General features: G+C 44.5%; 1 protein-coding gene across 1 annotated transcript in view; it reads left to right on the forward strand.

Annotated features, from left to right (window-relative positions):
- PALLD (palladin, cytoskeletal associated protein) overlaps positions 1-25,188 on the forward strand; it is a 260,746-nt gene that overhangs the window by 35,624 nt on the left and 199,934 nt on the right. Inside the window, exon 7 of the mRNA XM_073577130.1 lies at positions 17,906-18,025. Coding sequence (XP_073433231.1) covers positions 17,906-18,025 — 120 coding nt within the window. The remainder of the gene's footprint in view (positions 1-17,905; positions 18,026-25,188) is intronic.

Raw genomic sequence — 25,188 nt, forward strand, 5'->3', positions numbered from 1 at the left:
ATCACCACACATCTAGATAAGTTCCTTGGGGGGTCTAGTTTCCAAAATGGGGTCACTTGTGGGGGATTTCCACAGTTCAGGTACATCAGGGGTCTCCAAAGACAACTTGACACCCGCAGACCGTTCCATCAAAGTCTGCATTCCAAAATGTCACTACTTCCCTTCCGAGCCCCGACGTGTGCCCATACAGTAGTTTTCTCCGATATATGGGGTATCAGCGTACTCAGGACAAATTGGACAACAACTTTTGGGGTCCAGTTTCTCCTGTTACCCCTGGAAAAATAAAAAATTGGACTTAAAGAACATGTTTGTGGAAAAAATGATTTTTTTATTTTCACGCCCGGGCATTATAAACTTCTGTGAAGCCCTTGGGGGTTCAAAGTGCTCACCACACATCTAGATAAGTTCCTTGGGGGGGTCTAGTTTCCATAATTGTGTCATTTGTGGGGGGTTTCCACTGTTTAGGCACATCAGGGGCTTTCCAAACGCGGCATGGCGTCCGATCCCAATTCCAGCCAATTTTGCATTGAAAAAGTCAAACGGCGCTCCTTCCCTTCTGAGCTCTGCCATGCGCCGAAACAGTGGTTGCTCCCCATATTTCAGGTATCAGCGTACTCAGGACAAATTGCACAATAACTTTTGCTGTCCAATTTCTCCTGTTACCCTTGGTAAAATAAAAACAAATTGGACCTGAAGTAATTTTTTTGTGAAATAAAAGTTAAATGTTAATTTTTTTTTTTTTTAAACATTCAAAAAATTCCTGTGATGCACCTGAAGGGTTAATAAACTTCTTGAATGTGGATTTGAGCACCAGTTTTTAGAATGGTGTCACTTTTGGGTATTTTCTATCATATAGACCACTCAAAGTGACTTCAAATGTGATGTGGTCCGTAAAACTAAAATGGTGTTTTCAAAAATGAGAAATCGCTGGTCAACTTTTAGCCCTTGTAACTTCCCAACAAAAAAAAAATTTGGTTCCAAAATTGTGCTGATGTAAAGTAAACATATGTGAAATGTTATTTATTAAGTTTTTTGTGTGCCATATCTCTGTGATTTAAGGGCATAAAAATTAAAACTTGGAAAATTTGCGAAATTTTCAACATTTTCACCAAATTTCCATTTTTTCACAAATAAATGCAAGTTATATCAACGAAATTTTACCACTATCATGAAGTACAATATGTCACGAGAAAACAATGTCAGAATCACCAGGATCCATGGAAGCGTTTCAGAGATATTACCTCATAAAGGGACAGTGGTCAGAATTGTAAAAATTGGCCCGGTCATGAACGTGCAATCCACCCTTGGGGGTAAAGGGGTTAAACCAAACTTGAAGTGACCTCTTAAATGTTTGCTATTTGCTGTCACCTTTTTAGTTAGTCTATATAAAGCATCAACCACTGAGGGACTCTCAATTGTAATTTTTTCCTATCTACTGGCTAGCTAGGTGCAGAGATATTTTGACTGTCTTCACCGTTTATTCTGCCCAGTATACTGTACAAAGAGTAGGCTAAACATTGGCTGATTCCCAAGCCATCTTTTCAATCAGCAGCATGGCTGTTTTTCTAGGATTTTCATGTGGGTGGTCATATTGAAATGACCTGGCATTTTGACCTCTCAGGCCAAGAACCCATATCATATGCTGCTCCACTGAATCCCGGTAATGCAATTGGATGATGTATTGATGATTTACAAGCCATTAAGAGAACCTTTAGGTGTTGACAGCAATGTCTGTTGCTATTGATCCTGAATAACCTATTAGTAAATGAGCCATTGTCTATATTAATCAGAGCGATTTGTGGAAACATAAGTTAGAGGTTATTATAAATTTCTATTACGTGCTCTTTTTAATAATGGCTTAGTCAATGACCAAGATTATTCTTAATTTACTCTTCACACTAAAGCTTTTTCGCAAGATTTTCTTTGGCCTATCATTCACTGTCACATGCGATACACCAGCCTTCACTAGAAAGCATCAGTGAAAACAAACTGCGCAACAATAACCTAGCTGATTTAAATACTTGAAAATGTCCAAAATGTTCGCCACTACATATATCAGGATGCAACCCATCCTAGGCACATATTATGACTTATTCAGCCTGAAGTAACACTGCCTAATCAAGATGTCTCTGAGAAGGTAAGAGCAAATTCCTGTCAGGTTGAGGCCAGCGTGATGAATGACCATGACTGATCTTCTCACTCAGTGGACAGGTTTACAACTGGGCAAGGAGCAGGGCTGAAGCATGTAGTCCTGCTCCATGTCCTGGTGTAAACCTGTCAGGTTGAGTGAGAAAATCAGTTATATCAGAACATAATGCTGCTCCTCAGCCTGACATGGACTTCCTCCATCATCGCTTAGAGACATCTGTCATAAGCAGTATTTTTGGGCTGCAACTTGTCCTAATCATAGAATGTTAGAGATGGAATGAAACTCCAGGGTCATCATGTACACCCCCCTGCTCATTGCAGAATTCACTAAACCATCTCACACAAATGTCTGTCTTTTTCACATGTGCTGCTGATTAGTTCTAATGTTTCTATTCTGTAGATGCAATTTTCTTTTTTTGCCCAGATGTAGAATCTTTCCCATTTTTCAAGCTTATCTAGATCCTTCTGAATCCTTTCTCTAGTGTTAGGGTATCGTTTCACTTTCACTTAGCGACGCACCAGCAATCCCGACAACGATATGAACTGGTAAGGACCTTGGTACCTTGTCACACAGCAGCTTTTCTGACAATTCCAGCCTGCGTCCCTGAGTTCTGTGTCACCAATGAGGCCGCTCGTCGGGGTCAAACACAGCAATGCGCGCTGGCCAACGGGACAAACCATAAAAAATGAAAAGAAGTGTGCAAAGTGCACGCGATCAACCCCGAAATCCAAAAAATATATAATACATCATAATATTATCAAATATAATGGATTTTTATTAGCATACAAAAAAAGGACACACACAAGTGACAAGAATGAGATTAAAATCAATTAAAAAGGCCAAAACAAATTAGCCATAAAGGACACTCCAGAAAACACAGGTTCTGAGGTAAGGACCTGGTATGTACCCCCTCCCGTGTGCTGGGTAAAGACCTACACAATAATAACATAAATGAAAATAGTAAATGTATAAATGAAAAAAGACCTACATGAACCATATGCTAAATATGATAATGTAGCATAAATACACAGAATGCATACAAAATGTAAAACATGGGAATAGAGTATAAGATCGTCAATGCAAGAGAACACCAATAACCATGAATGCAGAGACCCTTATTGTTCAGGTGATAATTTACACAAAAAGATGTAAACCCAATACATGGTTTGCAGTTCCCAAAATAGGCTAATCAAATGAACCATTGGATGTAATGCCTCCAGGAGAACAAAAAGCCCCCCAAATGTGCAAAAATATATACAGATTGAGTGCAAAGAAAATCACTGGAGCAGAGACATTCAAATACATAAAATGCCTAAGGATTACAAACACCATGAGGGTAAATTATGAAAGGATCCTCAATACAAAAGGACACAAATAACCATGAATGCAGAGACCCTTATTATCAAGGTAATGATTTACACAAAAAAATAATATTAGCCCATTATATGGTTTGCAGTTCCCAGAATAGGCTAATCAGATGAACCATGTAAATGTAATGCCTCCATGGGAACAAGAGGCCCCCCAAATATACAGCCGTATATGGATGCACAGAAAATCGCTGGAACAGAGACATATACATGTAAACATGCCTAAGGACTGCAAAAACCATGAGGGTAAGTCATGAAAAGGTCTGAAAGTGAGGACAAATACCCGCAAGAACTAATGACTGGAGGGGGGATAACACCCAACGGGACACTGACGATGAAAAAATGGCCCAGGACATTCGAGCACGATCAGCGATATCTAGCAGGGGGGCCGGTTGCTGCTGAGTGTCACACGTAGCGAGATCGCTGGCGAGGTCGCTGTTGCGTCACAAAATCGGTGATGCTTCAGCGATCTTGCTATGTGAGACGGGGGCTTAAGCTATCCTTACTAGCTTTACATCATCTGCAAATTTGATTAGTTTTGCCTTCAGTTCCCTTATTTACAAAAATTTTGAACACCACTGGGGCCAGGACAAAGCCTTATGGTACCCTACTTGAAACACTTTTTCAATTGGATGTTCAACCATTTATTACCACTCTTTGAGTACGATCACTGAGCCAGTTATGAATCCACCTAACCGTAGCCTTGTCAGTCCCATACTGGGTCATCTTTTCAATAATGGTAGTATGAGATACTTTATCAAAAGCTTTGCTGAAGTCGAGATATACTATATCTCCTGTATTTCCCTGATCCACCTAGTCAGTAATTCCATCATATAAGGAAATTAGATTAGTCTGGCATGACTTGTTTTCTACAAACCCATGCTGGCTCTGGTTAAATATTGTATTCTTATCCAAGTATTTACATGTTGTTTTATAATTTGTTCAAAGTTCTTTCCTGGTATCGAAGTTAGGCTCACTTGCCTGTAATTTCCTGGCTCCATCTTCTTTCCTTTTTTGAAGATAGGGACATTTGCCCTTCTCTAATCTTCTGAGTCTTCTACTGTTCTCCAGCATATTTCAAGGATTCTGACTAGTGGTTCCGCAATTTCCTCTGCTAACTCTTTCAGTACCCTAGGATGTAATTCATCTGGACCAGGAGATATAAATGAATTTAAAATACATAAGTGTTGCCTCACCATCTTTCTGTTTATAGATAGTGTTGATTCTTTTATTCATTGGATAGCACTGTGAAGGTCAGTTGATGTTACAATTGCTTTCTTAGAGAACACAGATGCAAAATAGAAATTTAAAAGTCAGGCTTCTCCACATGATTTTTGACACTTATGAAAATGCAAAAATTTGGGGCTAAAAAAACATTTTCCACGAGTTGTTATAAACTTCTGTGAAACACCTGCGGGTTCAATGTGCTCACCACACATCTAAATCAGTTCCCTGAGGAGTCTAGTTTCCAAAATGGTGTCACTTGTGTGGGTTTTTCACTGATAAGGCACATCAGGGGCTCTCCAAACGAGACATGGCGTTCACTAATTGTTCCAGCAAATTTTGCATTCAAAAAGTTAAATGGCACTCCTATACTTCCAAGATCAGTCATGCACGCAAACAGTAATTTTCCCCCGCATATGGGGGCATCTGCAGCCTCAGGAGAACTTGCGCAACAAATATTGGGGTCCATTTTTTCCTGTTACTCTTGTGAAAATAAAGAAATTGGGGTCTAAAGTAAATTTTGTTGTGAAAAAAAGCCAAATTAAAATTCCTGTGATGCTCCTGAAGGGTTAATAAACTTCTTGAATGTGGTTTTGAGCACCTTGAAGGGTGCAGTTTTTAGAATGGTGTCACTTTTGGGTATTTTCTGTCATATAGGCCACTCAAAGTCACTTCAAATGTGATGTGGTCCCTAAACAAATGGTTTTGTAAATCTTTGGAAACAGGAGAAATTGCTGGTCAGCTTTTAACCCTTATAACTTCCTAACAAAAAATGCTGTTTCAAAAATTGTGCTGATGTAAAGTAGACATGTGGGAAATGTTATTTATTAACTATATTGTATGACATATCTCTCTGATTTAAGAACATAAAAATTCAAAGTTTAAAAATTGCTAAATATTCAAAATTTTTGCCAAATTTCCGTTTTTTCACAAACGCAAGTTATATTGAAGAATTGTTACCACTATCATGAAAAAACATTCTCAGAATCAGTTGGATCTGTTGAAGCGTTCCAGAGTTATTACCTCATAAATTGATACTGGTCAGAATTGTAAAAATTGGCCCGGTCATTAACGTGCAAAACACATTTGGGCCATAAAAGTTTCATGGAAGCAATGCCCATTTAAATATTAGTAGTAGATGAAAAGGTTACACTATGTAATGGGTCTATACATGGACACAATAGGACAATCGCAATAAAAGGGAGCAATCAAAAAAAGTCCAATACAATGATATAAGAAAATACAAAACCAATTTTATTCAAATACTAGCTGAAGAGCCCGGCGCTGCCCGGGCATAGTAACTAACTGTGGTTAGTTATAGCAAATTATAATTATCCTCCATCCCATAGTCCCATGCCCATATACCCATCATACATATCCACGATCCCATAGGCCCGTGCCCATATATACCCATCATACATATCCTCCATCTCATAGTCCCATGCCCATATACCCATCATACATATTCGCCATCCCATAGTCGAGTGCCCATATACCCGTCATACATATCCTCCATCCCATAGTCCCGTGCCCATATACCCATCATACATATCCACCATCCCATAGTTCCGTGCCCATATACCCATCATAGATCCTCCATCCCATAGTCCCGTGCCCATATACCCGTCATACATATTCTCCATCCCATAGTCCCGTGCCCATATACCCGTCATACATATCCGCCATCCCATAGGCCCGTGCCCATATACCCGTCATACATATCCTCCATCCCACAGTCCAGTGCCCATATACCCATCACACATCCTCCATCGCATAGTCAACCATTATGACATCATAATGAGCGGCGGGGCTTGATGACATCAGCGTCGCCATGGCAACCATTGTGACATCATAGTGAGGGGCGGGGCTTGACGCGCACACACTTTTTCCCCAGTATGTAGATAGGGGCAAAATTGTTTGGTGAATTGGAACGCGCGGGGTTAAAATTTCACCTCACAACATAGCTTAGGACGCTCTCGGGGTCCAGACACGTGACTGTGCCAAATTTTGTGGCTGTAGCTGCAACGGTGCGGATGCCTATCCCGGACATACACACATACACACACACACATACATACACACATACATACACACATACATACACACTTTGAGCTTTATATATTAGATATCAGGGATGAAGGAAGTAGTAGGATAAAAGTTAAATGACCACAAAAAGTACATGGGCATAATGGGGTACACACAGGGTAGCAGGACCAAGGGAATGGGGATTAGTTATTAACATAGCATAAGATTTGCATCGGGGGGGGTACGCCAGGGTGGACTCCATTCATATATCAGGAAAGGTAATATACACATCTAATCGACTTATCCCTCGTTTTTGCCACATTTTGTGTATACCATGTTTGGTTGTCATATTGTGACTTGGGATAATGTATTATATGTCTAGATCTTACATACCATGCCTGGTTATACTATTATAAATTGGGATAGTGCAATACACTATCGAAATATGCTATTATGCTATGTTAATAACTAATCCCCAATCCCTTGGTCCTGCTACTGTCATGATCCATGCTGGATTATGAAAGATATAAAGCACAGGTAACCTTTTTTTTTTTCCTAAGCTGTGCTTAGGTGGGTTTTTGCCCCCGGTGGCCATTAGGATTATTGCACTGTGGTGTCGTCTGTTCTAAGTTTCCCCCCGGTGGTGGTGAGCGTCATTGCACTTGTTTCTTTAGTTTAAGTGCACATGATTAGAATGCAGGTGTGATTGCTGGCTCTGCTATAAGAGAGTCACAGGTGTTGCAATCAGTGTTGGTGATAATGTTCATTTCAACCATCCTTGGTGGAGGAAGGAGCTGGAGAGCAGCTCTGACAGAGCCTGGTGTGAAAGGAGTCATAGGGCATTTCCTTAGCTCTGACAGAGCTTGGTGGCAGCGTTTCAGGAGGAGAGCTGCATGCTGGTGGTGGACTCTGTTGCCAGGAGCAAGTGCAACAGAGTAAAGCTAAGTGCTGTTCCCTGTTTGTGTTTTTCCTTAGTGTGTATTAGTGCAGCGGTGGGGCCAGTGCCTGCGCCACCCAGCTCCCTAGCAAGGGAAGGTGTAGGGTGTGCTAGGGCGACAGGTCCGTGATCGGCGCCCGGTGCGGAACCGTCATAGGGAACATTAGGAGCGTTAAGGACACTGACTCAGGGGAGTGCAGGAGGTCTCCATGTCCCCTGTCCCTATCGCAGGGCCCACCGTTGTAACTGTTTCCCTACCCCTTGTCTTGTTGTTTTAGTTATCGCCTGCGAGCCGCGTCACACAGGACAATATCACGTGCCGCGTCTTGTTACCGGCCTGCTGGTCGCGTCACACAGGACGGGTCCACGTGACAGCTACCCTGTGTGTACCCCATTATGCCCATGTACTTTTTGTGGTCATTTGACTTTTATCCCACTACTTCCTTCATCCCTGATATATTTGAATAAAATTGGTTTTGTATTTTCTTATATCATTGTAATGGACATTTTTTGATCGCTCCCTTTTCTTCTTATATGTAAAACACATTTGGGGTAAAGGGGTTAAAGATCTAAAATTGCACGTTAAATAAACTAGATTACTGAACATGAATATTTGACTGAGGGATGAATTATTAATATATATAATAAATATACAGTTGTGGCCAAAAGTATTGACACCCCTGCAATTTTGTCAGATAATACTCAGTTTCTTCCTGAAAATGATTGCAAACACAAATTCTTTGGTATTATTATCTTCATTTAGTTTGTCTTAAATGAAAAAAACACAAAAGAGAATGAAGCAAAAAGCAAAACATTGATCATTTCACACAAAACTCCAAAAATGGGCAAGACAAAAGTATTGGCACCCTCAGCCTAATACTTGGTTGCACAACCTTTAGCCAAAATAACTGCGACCAACCGCTTCCAGTAACCATCAATGAGTTTCTTACAATGCTCTGCTAGAATTTTAGACCATTCTTCTTTGGCAAACTGCTCCAGGTCCCTGATATCTGAAGGGTGCCTTCTCCAAACTGCCATTTTTAGATCTCTCCACAGGTGTTCTATGGGATTCAGGTCTGGACTCATTGCTGGCCACCTTAGGCTGGTTTCACACTTGCGTTTTTTTTCGCAGTATTTTAGAGCTAAAAAACGCATGCGATTTTTTTTCCTATACTTTGCATGGGATGCGCTTATGTGCGCATACACACGCGTTTGTATGCGTTTTTGCGCGCATGCGTTTTTTTGCGGTATGCGCTCGGGCGCACAAGATGCATCCTGTTGCATTTTTTGGGAGTCCGACTTGCCTCAAAAAAACGCATGCGCGCGCAATGCGTTTTTTTACAGCAAGACACCCATTATAAGTCTATGGGTGCGCATATGTGCGCATTGGCATGCTTATGTATGCGTTTTTTTGCAGATGCGTTTTTTTTTTGTTAACCATGGAATTTAGGGGTTTGGGTTAGAGTTAGGATTAGTTAAGGGGGTTTAGGGTCAGGGTTAGGGTCAGGGTTAGGGTTAGGGTCAGGGTTTGGGTTAGGGTCAGGGTTAGGGTTAGTTAGGGTTTAGGGTTTGGGTTAGGGTTAGTATGGTTTGGTTAAGGGTTAGGGTCAGGGTTAGGGTCAGGGTTAGGGTTAGGGTCAGGGATAGGGTTAGGGTTAGGGTCAGGGTTAGGGTCAGGGTTAGGGTCAGGGATAGGGTTAGGGTTAGGGTTAGGGTCAGGGTTAGGGTTAGGGTCAGGGTCAGGGTCAGGGTTAGGGTCAGGGTTAGGGTTAGGGTCAGGGTTAGGGTTAGGGTCAGGGTTAGGGTCAGGGATAGGGTTAGGGTTAGGGTCAGGGTTAGGGTTAGGGTTAGGGTCAGGGTTAAGGTCAGGGATAGGGTCAGGGTTAGGGTTAGGGTCAGGGTTAGGGTCAGTAAAGTCATGGTTTGGGTTAGTGTGAGGGGCCACCTAATGTTTGGAAAAAACGCAAACGCGGTAAAAACGCACTAAAAACGCATACAAACACATAAAAACACTGCTTTTTTTCATGCATGCTCATAAAAATGCTTGAAAAAAACGCAGCAGTTGTATGCAGTTGTATGCGTTTGTATGCGTTTTTTCAATGCGTTTTTTTGCGGGAAAAACGCGCTGCAAAAAAAAGCAAGTGTGAAATTAGCCTTAGAAGTCTCCAGTGCTTTCTCTCAAACCATTTTCTAGTGCTTTTTGATGTGTGTTTTGGGTCATTGTCCTGCTGGAAAACCCATGTTCTCTGAGGGAGACCCAGCTTTCTCACACTGGGCCCTACATTATGCTGCAAAATTTGTTGGTAGTCTTCTGACTTCATAATGCCATGCACACGGTCAAGCAGTCCAGTGCCAGAGGCAGCAAAACAACCCCAAAACATCAGGGAACCTCCGCCATGTTTGACTGTAGGGACTGTGTTTTTTTCTTTGAATGCCTCTTTTTTTCTCCTGTAAACTCTATGTTGATGCCTTTGCCCAAAAAGCTCTACTTTTGTCTCATCTGACCAGAGAACATTCTTCCAAAACATTTTAGGCTTATTCAGGTAAGTTTTGGCAAACTCCAGCCTGGCTTTTTTATGTCTCAGGGTAAGAAGTGGGGTCTTCCTGGGTTTCCTACCATACAGTCCCTTTTCATTCAGATGCCGACGGATAGTACGGGTTGACACTGTTGTACCCTCGGACTGCAGGGCAGCTTGAACTTGTTTGGATGTTAGTCGAGGTTCTTTATCCAACATCCGCACAATCTTGCGTTGAAATCTCTTGTCAATTTTTCTTTTCCGTCCACATCTATCGAGGTTAGCCACAGTGCCATGGGCTTTAAACTTCTTGATGACACTGCGCACAGTAGACACAGGAACATTCAGGTCTTTGGAGATGGACTTGTAGCCTTGAGATTGCTCATGCTTCCTCACAATTTGGTTTCTCAAGTCCTCAGACAGTTCTTTGGTCTTCTTTCTTTTCTCCATGCTCAATGTGGTACACACAAGGACACAGGACAGAGGTTGAGTCAACTTTAATCCATGTCAACTGGCTGCAAGTGTGATTTAGTTATTGCCAACACCTGTTAGGTGCCACAGGTAAGTTGCAGGTGCTGTTAATTACACAAGTTAGAGAAGCATCACATGATTTTTCGAACAGTGACAATCCTTTTGTCCACCCTCTTTTATATGTTTGGTGTGGAATTATATCCAATTTGGCTTTAGGACAATTCTTTGTGTGTTTTTTCATTTAAGACAAATTAAATGAAGATAATAATACCAAAGAATTTGTTTGCAATCATTTTCAGAAAGAAACTGAGTATTATCTGACAGAATTGCAGGGGTGTCAATACTTTTGGCCACAACTGTATATAATTATGATATTATGTTATCAGAAATATGGGGCGATTAGCAACTACTGTATGAAGTTTTGTTTTGCTTTCCCCTGGATTAATACTGCAGTATAGGACGCTATCATGAGAAAATCACTTATTATTTAAATCATTTTTTTGTGTATAATGTTGGGTTTTTTGTCCCCTCCCCACTTGCCATGTGGGGATACAATTGTTTCAGGAAACAATGCATGAACATAGCCACAGCGAACAGACTCCGACCCTACCTGTTGTATTACTGCACCAAATGAGTGTGTGATAAGGTCAATGTGAATGGAGGAGGAACAGCAGTGACATCTATTGTGATTGTCAGCATGGGCGGACATACCGCATGTGCAGCCTGTGTAGCTGCACCAGGGCCCGGAGGTGGAGGTGGGCCCTGCAGGGTGGCTAATAAGGAGGGCAATCTGGCCCCTGGCCAGATTGTGCTCATGTGCGGCGGGCACATCATTGCTTTTTCCCCCACCACCCCATCATTGCCCTTTCTACCACCTCCATCATTGCTTTCTCCCCTAAAACCACATCATTGCCCTCTCCATCACCCCCATGATTGCCCTCTCCACTACCTCCATCACAGCCTTCTCCTCCACTATTCCCATCATTGCCTCCTTCCCCACCACTCCCATCATTGTCTTTTCCACTACCACCATCATTGCCTTCTCCCCCACCTCCATCATTGCCTTCTCCCCTATCACCCCCATCATTGCCCTTTACACCACATCCATCATTTCCTCCTCCCCCACCATCCCCATCATTGCCCTCTCCATCACCCCATTATTGCCTTCTCCCCATCAGCCCCATCATTGCCCTCTCCTCCCTCTACACACAGACACACAGCACCATTCACCTCTCTACATATTCCCCTGCAGCGCTATACACAGCACCTCTCCGCACGCCTCTGCCGCAGCATCACCGTCTCTCTGGCACAGCCGGCCGCTGAATGATGACGTCATCCAGCGGCGCTGCTGTCTTTGTGAGAGGAAGCGCGGGCAGGTAGCAGGACAGGTCCCTGCAGCTCCGCTTCTATTTTCTCTTGTAGACAGCGGAGCTGATCGCGTGAGAACGTCCTTATTATTTTGCAGTTATATTATCAAAAAGATAATTTTTCTTTCAATACACTTCCAAATCCACAAATAATTAGTATTCTGAAATATAGAAGTATAAAGTATGGAAAAGTATAGCTTAAAATAAACAAGTTAAATAATATTAAAAAAAACAATATTATTAAACAGTATAACAGAAGATATATACACAGATATTAATATTCCAGGACAATACCCGTAGAGATTTCTGACATAAATGGATGTACTTGGATGAGAATGATTTCTACCCATGATCATACATTTTTTCGCACCACTCATCAAGAACACGAATGTGTCATACGTCAAACGTTTGTAGCTTCTTCGTAAAGTCTCGTTATTGTTGCCTTGGGAGTGATTTCATCATAGACAGTAACTCATAGTTTACTACGCTCTCCTTCGAAGCGTCCCTACACGCCCGCACATACACAGGGCCTGGGGATCCCATGTAACAGCAGCATTTTCTCCTCTGGCTAATGTATTCTCCATTCTCCACTCGTTCTGTCTAGACGGAAATCGCACCGTATCGCTGACTGTCTTGTGACTTAATAAACAGTCCAGTTGTTCAAGGCTGACATCCTGCTTTGTCATATTACCTGATCTGTTCTCCTTTATGCTTCTTTTGACACAATGCTGATTGAAGTCTTCAGAGCAGAGTTTGTAGTGGAAAAATAAATGAATCATTGGCCGGCTATGGCTGCTTTTACCCATTACTCAGCTGTCTAGAAACAGGACCTATCAGATTTCTGCAGAGTACTGTCTTCGTAGTGACATGCACGAAGAATAGCGGTTTTATTAGATAATTGGGGAAGAACTTTATTATAATGATTAAACCATATCCACTACTGTTAGACAATTGCTGTTGCTTTCCCCTAGTAATACAAAAGTTCAAGATTCTAAATTAAAGGCTGCGCTATATTTCATGGCCTCCTTGTATGGCCCCAGGACTCAAGAAATGTGCATGTCAGGCTTGTTAGACAACTGATATCATCTAAAGTAGGTAATTGCACTGTTAGGAGAAGCCTCTTTCATGGGGACTCTTATCTTCTGTTTATTGGTCAATTACTAACATGTCTAACGTTTGGCCAGCTACTGTGCAAAATTTTTTTTTTGCAAGAGCTTTTTTTTATTAAATGATTATTCCCAAGATAGTTATCTCCTATCCATAACATAGGGGTAAGTTACTGAACAATGGGGGTCAGACTGCTGGGACCCCTGGTAATCGCGAGAACAGGTCTCTGGAACCCGGAACTGGGCTCTCCTGAGCCTTGTCTTGAATGGAACGGCAATGTGCATGCTTAACCTAAACTCCATTTATTCTCTATAGGACTGTTGGAAATAGCTGAGCGTTGTACTTGGCTTTTTCCAGCATTCTCATTGACATATATATTCCTATGAGGCCGTCACTTGGAGTCAGGAGACCCATACGTAGTCCAGGCATTACGGTCAGTACTCATTCCGTGATACATGGATGTCTGAATTTGGCCTTAGACAACTCTAGATATATTCTAAAGCCATAATCGGGGACATTTTCTAGTACCACATTGAAATGGAAATAAATCTGAAATCCAATGACAGTCTCCCTAAAATCCTCATCAGATTAGGAGATGAGATGATGCCCTGATCAGAAGAAGTCGGTATGGCCAGTACTGCTAACCCCTGTGAAACCATGATGCCATCCATATACAGAATGTTCTCAATATTAAAAAACTTGTACATATCGTAATATACAGTGGCATGTAAAAGTTTGAGCACCCCTGGTTAAAATTACTATATTTGTGAAGAGTTAAGCAAGTTGAAGATGAAAATATCTCTAAAAGGCATAAAGTTAAAGATAGCTCATTTAAATATATTTTCATCTTTTACATTTTAAAAATTACAAAAAGAAAAATGGGCCAATGAAAAAGTTTCAGTACCCTACAAAATTAGTACCTAATAGCACCCCCTTTTGAAAGTATCACAGTATGTGAACAATTTTTATAGCCAGCCAAGAGTCTTTCAGTTTGTTTGAGAGATTTTCATCCATTCTTCTTTGGAAAACTCTTCTAGTTCTGTGAGAATCCTGGGTCATTTTGCATGCACTGCTATTTTGAGGTCTAGCCTCAGATCTTTAATGATATTCAGATCAGGGGACTGTGAGGGCCATTGTAAAACCTTCAGCTTGCGCCTTTTGAGGTAGTCTATTGTGGATTTTGACATGTGTTTAGAATCATTATTTATTTTAAGAAGTCATCCTCTGTTCATATTCAGCTTTTTTACAGATGGTGTTATGTTTGAATCAAGAATTTGTTTAAACTTTATTGAATCCATTCTTCCCTCTACCCGTAAAATGCTCCCTGTGCCATTGGCTGCAACACAACCCCAAAGCATGACTGATCAACCCCCACGCTTAATGGTTGTCGAGATGTTCTTTTCCTGAAATTCTTTGCCCTTTTTTCTCCAAACATACCCTTGATCATTGTGGCCAAAGAGTTCTATTTTAACCTCATTGGTCCACAGGACTTGTTTCAAAAGGCTTGTTTTGATGTTATTTTGCATACTTTTGATGCTGAATTTTAAGGTGGTGACGCAGGAGAGGTTTTCTTTTGATGACTCTTCCATGAAGGCCATATTTGTGCAGGTGTCTCTAAAAAATAGAACAATGTACCACAACTTAAGAGTCTGCTAAATCTTTCTGAAGGTCTTTAGCAGCCAAGCGGGGCCTCTAATTTGCCTCTCTATCAATCCTACAAGCAGCTCTTACTGAAATTTTGCTTGGTCTTCAGACCTTATCTTGACTTCTGCTGTTCGTTAGCTTCCATTTATTAATTACATTTCAAACTGAGGAAAGGGCAACTTGAAACAGCTTTGCTATGTTCTTATAGCCTTCTCCTGTTTTGTGGGCCTACACCATTTTCATTGCTAGGCAGTTGCTTAGAAGAACCCATTGCTGCTGTTTTTTGACACAAGGTTAGAGGAGACTGGGTTTTTATAAAGCTGGGAAATTTGCATCACCTTTCCCAACTATGATAGTGTACAAGCCATAACCCTAACAGGCTAATTAAGGTGTGAAATCTTGGTCAACGTTATCTGAGCACAAAAATCTCCAAGGGTGCACAAACTTTTGCATCTGCGCATTTTCCTTTTTGCAATTTTTAAATTTAAAAAATGACTATTTTTTTCTAAAATGCAAATGAAATGTGTCATCTTTAACTTTAGGCCTTGGAGAGATCATTTCATCAACTTGCTTAACTATTGACAATAACAGTAATTTTAACCAGGGGTTCCCAAACTTTTCTATGCCACTGTATATTGTAGTGAGATCCTGAATAGGCACTGCTGCTCTTCTACATATCTTGGATTGTACTCTGCATAGGCCATCACATTGTTTGGATAAGTGACTGGCTCATTGCTGGCATGGATCAGTCAGCAGTTAGTGATACCACATCTTGGCCTTAACATTTCTGCAACAGTTTAATGACATGTACAGTTGTGGCCAAAAGTATTGACACCCCTGCAATTCTGTCAGATAATACTCAGTTTCTTCCTGAAATGATTGCAAACACAAATTTTTTGGTATTATTATCTTCATTTAATTTGTCTTAAATGAAAAAACACAAAAAGAATTGTCCTAAAGCCAAATTGGATATAATTCCACACCAAACATATAAAAGAGGGTGGACAAAACTATTGGCACTGTTCGAAAAATCATGTGATGCTTCTCTCATTTGTGTAATTAACAGCACCTGTAACTTACCTGTGGCACCTAACAGGAGTTGGCAATAACTAAATCACACTTGCAGCCAGTTGACATGGATTAAAGTTGACTCAACCTCTGTCCTGTGTCCTTGTGTGTACCATAGTGAGCATGGAGAAAAGAAAGAAGACCAAAGAACTGTCTGAGGACTTGAGAAACCAAATTGTGAGGAAGCATGAGCAATCTCAAGGCTACAAGTCCATCTCCAAAGACCTAAATGTTCCTGTGTCTACCGTGCACAGTGTCATCAAGAAGTTTAATCCCATGGCACTGTGGCTAACCTAGATGTGGATGGAAAAGAAAAATTGACAAGAGATTTCAACGCAAGATTGTGCGGATGTTGGATAAAGAACCTCGACTAACATCCAAACAAGTTCAAGCTGCCCTGCAGTCCGAGGGTACAACAGTGTCAACCCGTACTATCCGTCGGCGTCTGAATGAAAAGGGACTGTATGGTAGGAGACCCAGGAGGACCCCACTTCTTACCCTGAGACATAAAAAAGCCAGGCTGGAGTTTGCCAAAACTTACCTGAAAAAGCCTAAAACGTTTTGGAGGAATGTTCTCTGGTCAGATGAGACAAAAGTAGAGCTTTTTGGGCAAAGGCATCAACATAGAGTTTGCAGGAGAAAAAAAGAAGCATTCAAAGAAAAGAACACGGTCCCTACAGTCAAGCATGGCGGAGGTTCCCTGATGTTTTGGGGTTGCTTTGCTGCCTCTGGCACTGGACTGCTTGACCGTGTGCATGGCATTATGAAGTCAGAAGACTACCAACAAATTTTGCAGCATAATGTAGGGCCCAGTGTGAGAAAGCTGGGTCTCCCTCAGAGGTCATGGGTCTTGCAGCAGGACAATGACCCAAAACACACATCAAAAAGCACTAGAAAATGGTTTGAGAGAAAGCACTGGAGACTTCTAAGGTGGCCAGCAATGAGTCCAGACCTGAATCCCATAGAACACCTGTGGAGAGATCTAAAAATGGCAGTTTGGAGAAGGCACCCTTCTAATATCAGGGACCTGGAGCAGTTTGCCAAAGAAGAATGGTCTAAAATTCCAGCAGAGCATTGTAAGAAACTCAGTGATGGTTACCGGAAGCGGTTGGTCGCAGTTATTTTGGCTAAAGGTTGTGAAACCAAGTATTAGGCTGAGGGTGCCAATACTTTTGTCTTGCCCATTTTTGGAGTTTTGTGTGAAATGATCAATGTTTTGCTTTTTGCTTCATTCTCTTTTGTGTTTTTTCATTTAAGACAAATTAAATGAAGTTAATAATACCAAAGAATTTGTGTTTGCAATCATTTTCAGGAAGAAACTGAGTATTATCTGACAGAATTGCAGGGGTGTCAATACTTTTGGCCACAACTGTAGCTCTGCTGCTTTTCGAACGGGAGATGTTGTCTTACTTAATTGTATTTGTGTGACAAATTTTTTTTATTGGATGTATGGATAGAAACACGTGGGCTAGAGACAAATAGATTACATACTATACTACACATAGACTTTAAGAACTGCAGATGTCTTGTACCTATATTGTTAATATGGGGCAGAGACGTTATTAAAGTCTGCTGAGCTCAATACTGCTGGACATAAAATGGCAATATATTAATAATGTCCTCGGAATTCGGCGGTTACAAGGCTGCCTCATTCCAAATAACGAACAGTGGAAAAAGTAGGTAGAGCCTATATACTGTGTATAATGGAGGAAATGAGTATATAATGGAAGTCATATTATTTATTGGACTGATTGGAATCTGTTTGCCAGGAAAGTAATTCACAGAAGAAACAAAGTGCATTTGTCAGTAAAATCTTTAAAAAGGGGGTGTTATGGGAACTGCAGCTGGCTAACCCTGAAATGTATGAATGATTGTGCCATATGGATATGGTACAATGTGTTTTCTATCTAGTCTGACTGACACATAGTAGAGTGCAAGCTTTGGGTAAAGTGATCGGAGTCCTCACTGCTCTCATAAGGTAGTAACTGGTGCAAGAGAATGATGTCACATGTGCTTTTTGTATTTTCCAGAGGAGATCTGTACACTGGTGATTGCTGAGACATTCCCAGAAGACGCCGGTGTGTTCACGTGCACAGCGAGGAATGACTATGGCTCGGTGACCTGCAGCGCACAGCTGACAGTGCTTTCTGGTATGTTGTTATAACAGTCTATACTGATCCACACGCAGAAACGCAGAATTATGGCCACATTGCAGACTATCGCGACATTATTCTGATTTTACTATATATTGCATTGAGTGATATCATGTGAGGTTTTTAAAACTTATTTTTTTTCTAATGTGCTACTTTTTAAAATTCAAGATACAAAAGAAAACTAAACTTTTATTCCAACCAGTGGCAAAATAATTAAGAAGGTATCTAAAGCCAAGGAAAATACTTGACAGATTTGTTAACGTTAATGTAAAGTGTGGGGGAGTCAGAAACATTCTGTGTTTGCTTTACTATCAGTATTACATTCTTTAGCATCCATGGTGATCCATCTTCTGCCCGTCCAAACCATCCTCTCTAGGCTGAGCTATTCCCGAAGATGGATAATTTATTATCTAGAAGTCATTCTAAACTATTTTGCTGAGATTGGAACTGGCAAAAAATGTTATCTTATTACTCATTTTTTTATATATAAATGTCAATTTATTATGTAGTGCTGTACCCCAAATAATCACTAACATCAGCCCTGATTCACACAATAAGCATGCACACAAATGGCCTCTCCACAGAGAGAGAGAACAGGAACTGGAGTGCCACTAAATACTGAAATCCTATTCTGATTTGGCTTTTATCCTAAGTCATATTGCTAAAGGGTCGATTGTGACTTGTAGGATCACTGCTTCCAACAGGTGGCGCTATAGAGTTCAAGTCCTCTTTCCCACTGAAGAGGAAATTTGCATATAAGTCAATAGCAATCCTTAAAGGGAATCTGTCACCCCTTTTTTCGAATATGAGCTGCCACGCACCGCCATCAGGGGCTTATCTACAGACTCTTCCTATTTAATTATCATCAATACCGGCCTCCATGCAATGTACCATTTCTGTTTGTTTGCCTAGACTCAAAGGGTTGACTTACCAGACATATAGTGTTACACATAGCGATGCTCCAGCGATCCCGACAACGGTACGACCTGGTAAGGATCGCTGCTGCGTCGCTACATGGTCGCTAGTAAGCTGTCAAACAGGCAGATCTACTCAACGACGCAGCAATGATCCGGCGATCCATATAACGACCTCATCGGTCGTTGGTATCTTGTCACACAGCAGCTATTCTGATGACTCACGCCTGTGTCCCTGAGTTCTGAGTTGCCAACGAGGTCGGCGTCAAACACAGCGATGCATGCTGGGACAACAGCGATCAAAAAATGGCCCAGGACATTCGAGCACGATCAGCAACATCGCAGCGGGGGCCCGGTCGCCGCTATGTGTCACACGTAGCGAGATGGCTGGCGAGGTCGCTGTTGCGTCACAAAATTGGTGACGTTTCAGGGATCTCACTAATAATCTCGCTCATGAGATGGGGCCTTTATAGTGAGGCATGATAGGTGTTATATATTGTGCATGATAGTGCACCTATATTTGTAGTTGATACTGGTGTGCCTAGGTATAAATTGTCATCTTTATTTTTTTTTATGTATTGTTGTTTGTTTTAGGTCATTCTGACCATCCTTGACCTTTTTTTATATGACCTAGAAAACGTTAAGTTTTAATTGCCATATATTGCCAGATATATATTGGTGGATCAATTTAAGATGAATATATTTGCTATTTTTTCTTTGAAAATGCTGAAAGTCAATGTGAGGAATTTTCAAGTGTTTACCACAGATTAGGGCCTAAATATCATATGAAATTTAGAATGATGAAGAAATCCAAATTAACAGCACCAGTTTTTAGCTTAGGACAGATCATTGTAGCAATTACAATGATCAAGAAATTGGTCCATTGGTCCTATTTTTGTGATCTAACCTTTATGGTCACCATTAGTGATGAGCAAGTATACTCGTTGCTCGGGTTTCTGGGCATGCTCGGGTGTCCTCGAAGATTTAGTTTTCATCGCCTTAGCTGCATGATTTGTGGCTGCTCGACAGCCTGAATACACGTGGGAATTCCCAAACAAAAAGGCATTCCTCACGTGTATTCAGTCTGTCCAGCAGCCACAAATCATGCAGCTGCATTGACAGAAACTAAATCTCCGAGCAGGCCAAAATACTCGGAGGTCACCCGAGCATGTGTATAAGGAGAGGCCTCCGCCGAGTCCCCGGGCCGGAACCGAGGGGACCGTCTTCTAGGTTCCTGGGGTATCTGTTTCCAGGGAGCAGAGCTAGGGGATGGACTGCTGAGACTGACAGGGCAGCTGGGGAGGAGTCCAGATAAGAGGAGCGGAGAGGGCCAGACTGGGTGAGTCAGCAGAATGAGAGAGAAGGAGGTGGAGACTTGGTGAGGGCCAGAGAGCGAGAGCCACGAGCAGCTTCCAGAGAGGAGGACAGCGACAGGAGGGAGACTCTCGGTGGACCGCAGTGAGATGGCGCCGAGCTTACTGACAAAAGAAGACTGCTGCCTCACTCCAGCTCTCGGCCGCGGCCTACTCGCAGCCATCCACGGCCGACGCCGCCTCACTCCAGCTCGCGGCTGCGGCCTCCTCGCTGCTGCCCGCAGCCACTGCCGCTTCACTCCCGATCACGGCGGTGACTTCTCCTTTGCCGCCCGCAGCTGCCACTGCCCCGCTCCAGTCCGTGGTAGGGGCTGGACCTGCGCCCGCCGCGAATTCTCCAGTGCGGCCGCAGGCTGCGCCTGTGGCCTATCAACCGCCACTTATCACCGCCGCTGCCAGCCCTTGTCAGGGAGTTGCGACTTCCACTCTCCCACTCCCAGACGGTATCCCACTGCCTCCGCTGGGGGACATACCGCCAAAGAACGCTCCGCTGGCCTGTTGTGCCCCTGCTTCTCCTGGGCGTCGGAACAGCCGAAGACTATGCCAGATCCTCAGCGGCTGGGCCCAGTGGCTGCGATGCCGACACACCGTTAAACAGGACGCCGAGGGACGTCAGGACGGATAAGTGACACATAGTAACTAAGGACCCGTAATTGGCCATTCCGCGGCCCTATAGTGATCGGTTTTTGCCGGAGTAGTCGTGTTCTCCCCATACTTGTTTATGTGTATTTGCTCCCTGCAAGGACAACTACTGTTATCCTGTTGGTTGATTAAAATAGCCCTAACGACATTTATCTGTAAAAGTTACTGTTTAAAGTTTCATCTGTCTCGCGTCTCGTCACTGCATCCTGCGTACCTGCTATTACCACATTTGACGTAGTCGGCAGGATGCAGTCTCCGAGCGTGGACAGCGGCACCCCAGGCCAGAGCGGGGACATAGACACCGCAAACAACCAGGGCCCCCGGTCCAGCATTTCTCTGGGGGCTATGCTAAACAACCTGCCCAGGTTCTCAGGTTCCAACACCGTGCTGTGGAGCTGGGCAGAGCGAATGCGAGGCCTCTTCCGAATGCATCCTATGACCACTAACCTGGAAGCCGAGGTAGCTCTCATGGCATTAGAAGGGGAGGCCCAGGATTCAGTAATGTTGAGGCCCCCGGGACACCGCAACACCTTTGCTAGGGTCTTGCGGATACTGGAAGAGACCCATGGGGATCCGACAGATGTGGGACAGTTGAGGACCCAGTTCAGTTGAATGCAGGGAGAGGGGGAGACTATCACCCAGTAAATGAATGTCCTCCAAGAGTTATACACGGTCATCAAGTGGAAGGACGGCGTAGGGGTAGGACCCATCGACATTACCCTACGCGACCTGTTAGTGACTGGACTCCGAGACCCGTTGATAAAGCAGGCATTACGGGGTCCGAGTGAACCCACATTTAGCTTTCTCTGAGGTGGGGAGTCAGGCGTGTGCACGAGAGCAGGAGCAGGGAATGACGGTCCCCGTGGGGAAGGTCCGGAGTGTGAAGGCCACTGTGACTGCTGTTGGAGAGCCCCAATGGATAGAAGAGATGAAACGAGCTGGAGAACATTTAGGGGCAAGTTGGCCAATGTGAAGAGAAGAACCAAGGTCACGTCTAGGCGGCCTAGTTTCAATCCCGGGCCCTGGGGGCCTCGCAATGCCTGGAGTGGCCGGCCCTCACAGCCCCAGTGCTATGAGTGCGGGGGGCTGGGCCACTTCGCACGAGAGTGTCCGCGGCGTGGGAGACGCCCACCCTGGCTGCCATTAAACTAGAGGACTCCGGGCTGGGGGGACGCCGCTCGGAGCCTGAAGCCACGACATGGGGTGGTGGAAGTCCCGAAGATCTGGTCGCAAAGTGTCCAGTGGTATGGGCAGAAGTCAGGGGCCGTGCCATACGGTGCCTAGTGGACATGGGGTCGCAAGTGACGACCATGCCTGCAACTTACTTTCGGCAGCATTTCCCTGAGGCAGTGAGACCCCAGTGGGACCCATGATAAAACTGGTAGCCGCCAATCAATTACCGGTCCCTGTTGCCGGGGTGGTTTGGGTGCAGATGATGCTGTGTGGCAAATCCCTCGGACGCCGGGGAGTGGTCCTAACTCATGGGGAAACCAATGACAAACATCCAGTTATTCTGGGCATGAACATCTTGCGAGAGTTCGGCAATTTACTCCTCAATGACCCCACGCAAGAGACTCTGAACCAGTGGGGCTCCCGCACGCCCCAAGGGCAGGTCTTCCAGCAGTTGGTGCGGGAGTCACGAGTTCTCCAGGACTGCCAGGAAGGCGAGGCACTGGGCAAAGTCATTGTGCCAGTGGCTCCCCTGCTTATACTGCCCCCCCGGGCAGACAGTGGTGGCTCTGCCCATCCGGGCCCGGGTGCCTTTGGAGGGCGTGGAGATGCAGGTGGAGCCATGCTACTGAGAACGCCTGCCTCCTGGCATACTAGTGGCCTGCTCCCTGGCCACTGTGTGGAGAGGGACCTTCCTAGTGCGCTGTGTCAACCTAGAAGACCAAGACATCGTCTTAAGGCCCCAGGTCGAGATGGCCAAGCTGGTGGGGCCGTTGGAAGAGGTGCTGCCACCCCCTACGGTCCAATTGAAGGTGCAACCCTAGGACCCTTGGGTAGTGACTATTCAACTCTGCACACTTCCGAGTCCTCGACGCAGGAAAAGGGCCAAAACATCCTGGAAAGAATGCGGGCTGAACTCTGGCCTGGCTCCCGCCCAACTTCTCCAGGTAGAAACACTACTAGGACAGTATCACGGCGTATTCGCTAGCCACGAGGATGATTTTGGATGCACCACAGCCATCACGCACGGAATTCCCACGGCAGGAACGGCCCCCATACGGGAACGATACAGACAAATCCCCCCACAACTATACCAGGAGGTAAAAACTTTACTGGCCCAAATGCTGCGGAAGGGGGTCATACGAGAGAGCCAGAGCCCCTTGGCGGCTCCCATCGTGTTGGTCCGCAAAAAGGATGGCACCCTGCGGTTCTGTGTGGACTATAGAAAGCTGAATGCCTGTACCATCAAAGACTCGTACCCGTTGCCTCGCATAGAAGAATCCCTGTCCGCCTTGGGGAAGCTAAAGTACTTTTCAACGCTAGATCTGGCCAGCGGGTATTGGCAGGGACCGATATCGGTAGAAGACAGGGCTAAGACGGCGTTCATCCTTCCCATGGGGCTGTTCGAGTTCAATCGAATGCCGTTCAGGCTGGCCAGTGCCCCGGCGACCTTTCAGCGGCTGATGGAGAGGTGTCTGGGGGATCTCAACTTCGAGGCCACGCTGATATATCTGGACGACATAATCATCTATGCCGCCACGTTTGAGGACCACCTGCGGCGGTTGGGGCAGGTGCTTGGCCGGCTGCAGAAGTACGAATTGAAGGTGAAGCCCTAGAAATGCCACCTGTTTCGCACCCAAATTGAATATCTGGGGCATGTCGTCTCTGCCGAGGGTGTTAGACTGTCCCTGGAAAAGGTTTCTTCCATCCAGGGATGGCCTACCCCCAAAACGATAAGACGTGCGGGCCTTCCTGGAGCAGGCCGGATACTACCGTCGTTTCGTAAAGAATTTTGCATGCCGGGCCCGAGCCCTGCAGGACCTGCTATAGGGGGCTCCTTCCAGGGCGAATGGACGGAAAATCCAGTGGCAACAACCGCAAGAAGAAGCCTTCCAAGACCTTAAGGCTGCACTCTTGGGTGCCCCGGTGTTAGCTTATGCGGATTTCTCGCAATCGTTCATACTACACACCGACGGGAGTCTCCACAGGCTAGGGGCTGTATTGTCACAAGTTCAGGATGGTCGGGAGAGAGTGATCGCTTATGGAAGCTGATTACTTCATGACTACGAGCAAAACCCTGACAATTACAGCTCCTTTAAGCGCGAGCTCCTCGCGGTAGTGTGGGCCATGACGGAGCGGTTCGCAGAGTACCTGGCGGGCGCCGAAGTGGTGGTGCGGACCAACAAGAACCCGCTGGCCCACTTGGAAAATGCCAAATTGGGGGCTCTGGAGCAGCGATGGGTGGCCCGGATGGCCAAGTTCAACTACAAGATCATCTACAAAAGAGGAGCAGAAAATGTGCACGCGAATGCCCTCTCCAGGATCCGGCACACAACGCCAGGGAAAAGTCGAGACAACGAATTGGAAGGAGAAGAGACACCGTATGCTTAACCGCCGCCGTGCTCACCGCTGCCACGCAAGAAGGACCCCCAAGGGGTGTGCTGGAGCAATCACGTGACAGATGGATCTAACAGCAGCAAGAAGATGAAGAAATTGGGCTCCTATGCCGATGGGTGACCACCGGCAGACTACCCACCGACGCCCAGACACAGACTTCGTCTCAGGATATGTTGCTGATGCTACGCCAATGGGAGAAACTAGTCATCAAGAAAGGACAGTATCACGGGCGACGTCTGCAACAACCTGGCAAGTAGTCGTGCCCAGAGCCCAACTCAGTGAACTGGCACGGGAAGCCCACGAAAAGGGGGCTCACTTCAGAGTCCAGAAGACCTTGCAATGGTTGCAGCAGATAGTTTACCATCCCGCCTATGCGAACTAGCTAAACCACCCGCACAATGGGCCCCGGTGCAAACGATAGTGACAACAGCACCCCTCGAGCTTTTGACGGTGGACTGTGTGACCACTGGTCCTGCATAGCAGGGGTATGAACATTGTCTCGTCATGGTGGATCACTTCACCAAATTTACCGTGGTAACCCCCACCCGAGATCAAACTGCGGAGTCAGCCGCGTATGTAATCTGCAAGAACTTTATCCAAGTGTACGGCTGCCCTCAACGGATACATTCAGATCAGGGAGCATGCTTCCTGGGTAAGGTCATGG

This window comes from Dendrobates tinctorius, unplaced genomic scaffold (genome assembly GCF_039654945.1).
Source record: "Dendrobates tinctorius isolate UK_male_01 unplaced genomic scaffold, ASM3965494v1 ptg000008l, whole genome shotgun sequence".
NCBI classification, from domain to species: Eukaryota; Metazoa; Chordata; class Amphibia; order Anura; family Dendrobatidae; genus Dendrobates; species Dendrobates tinctorius.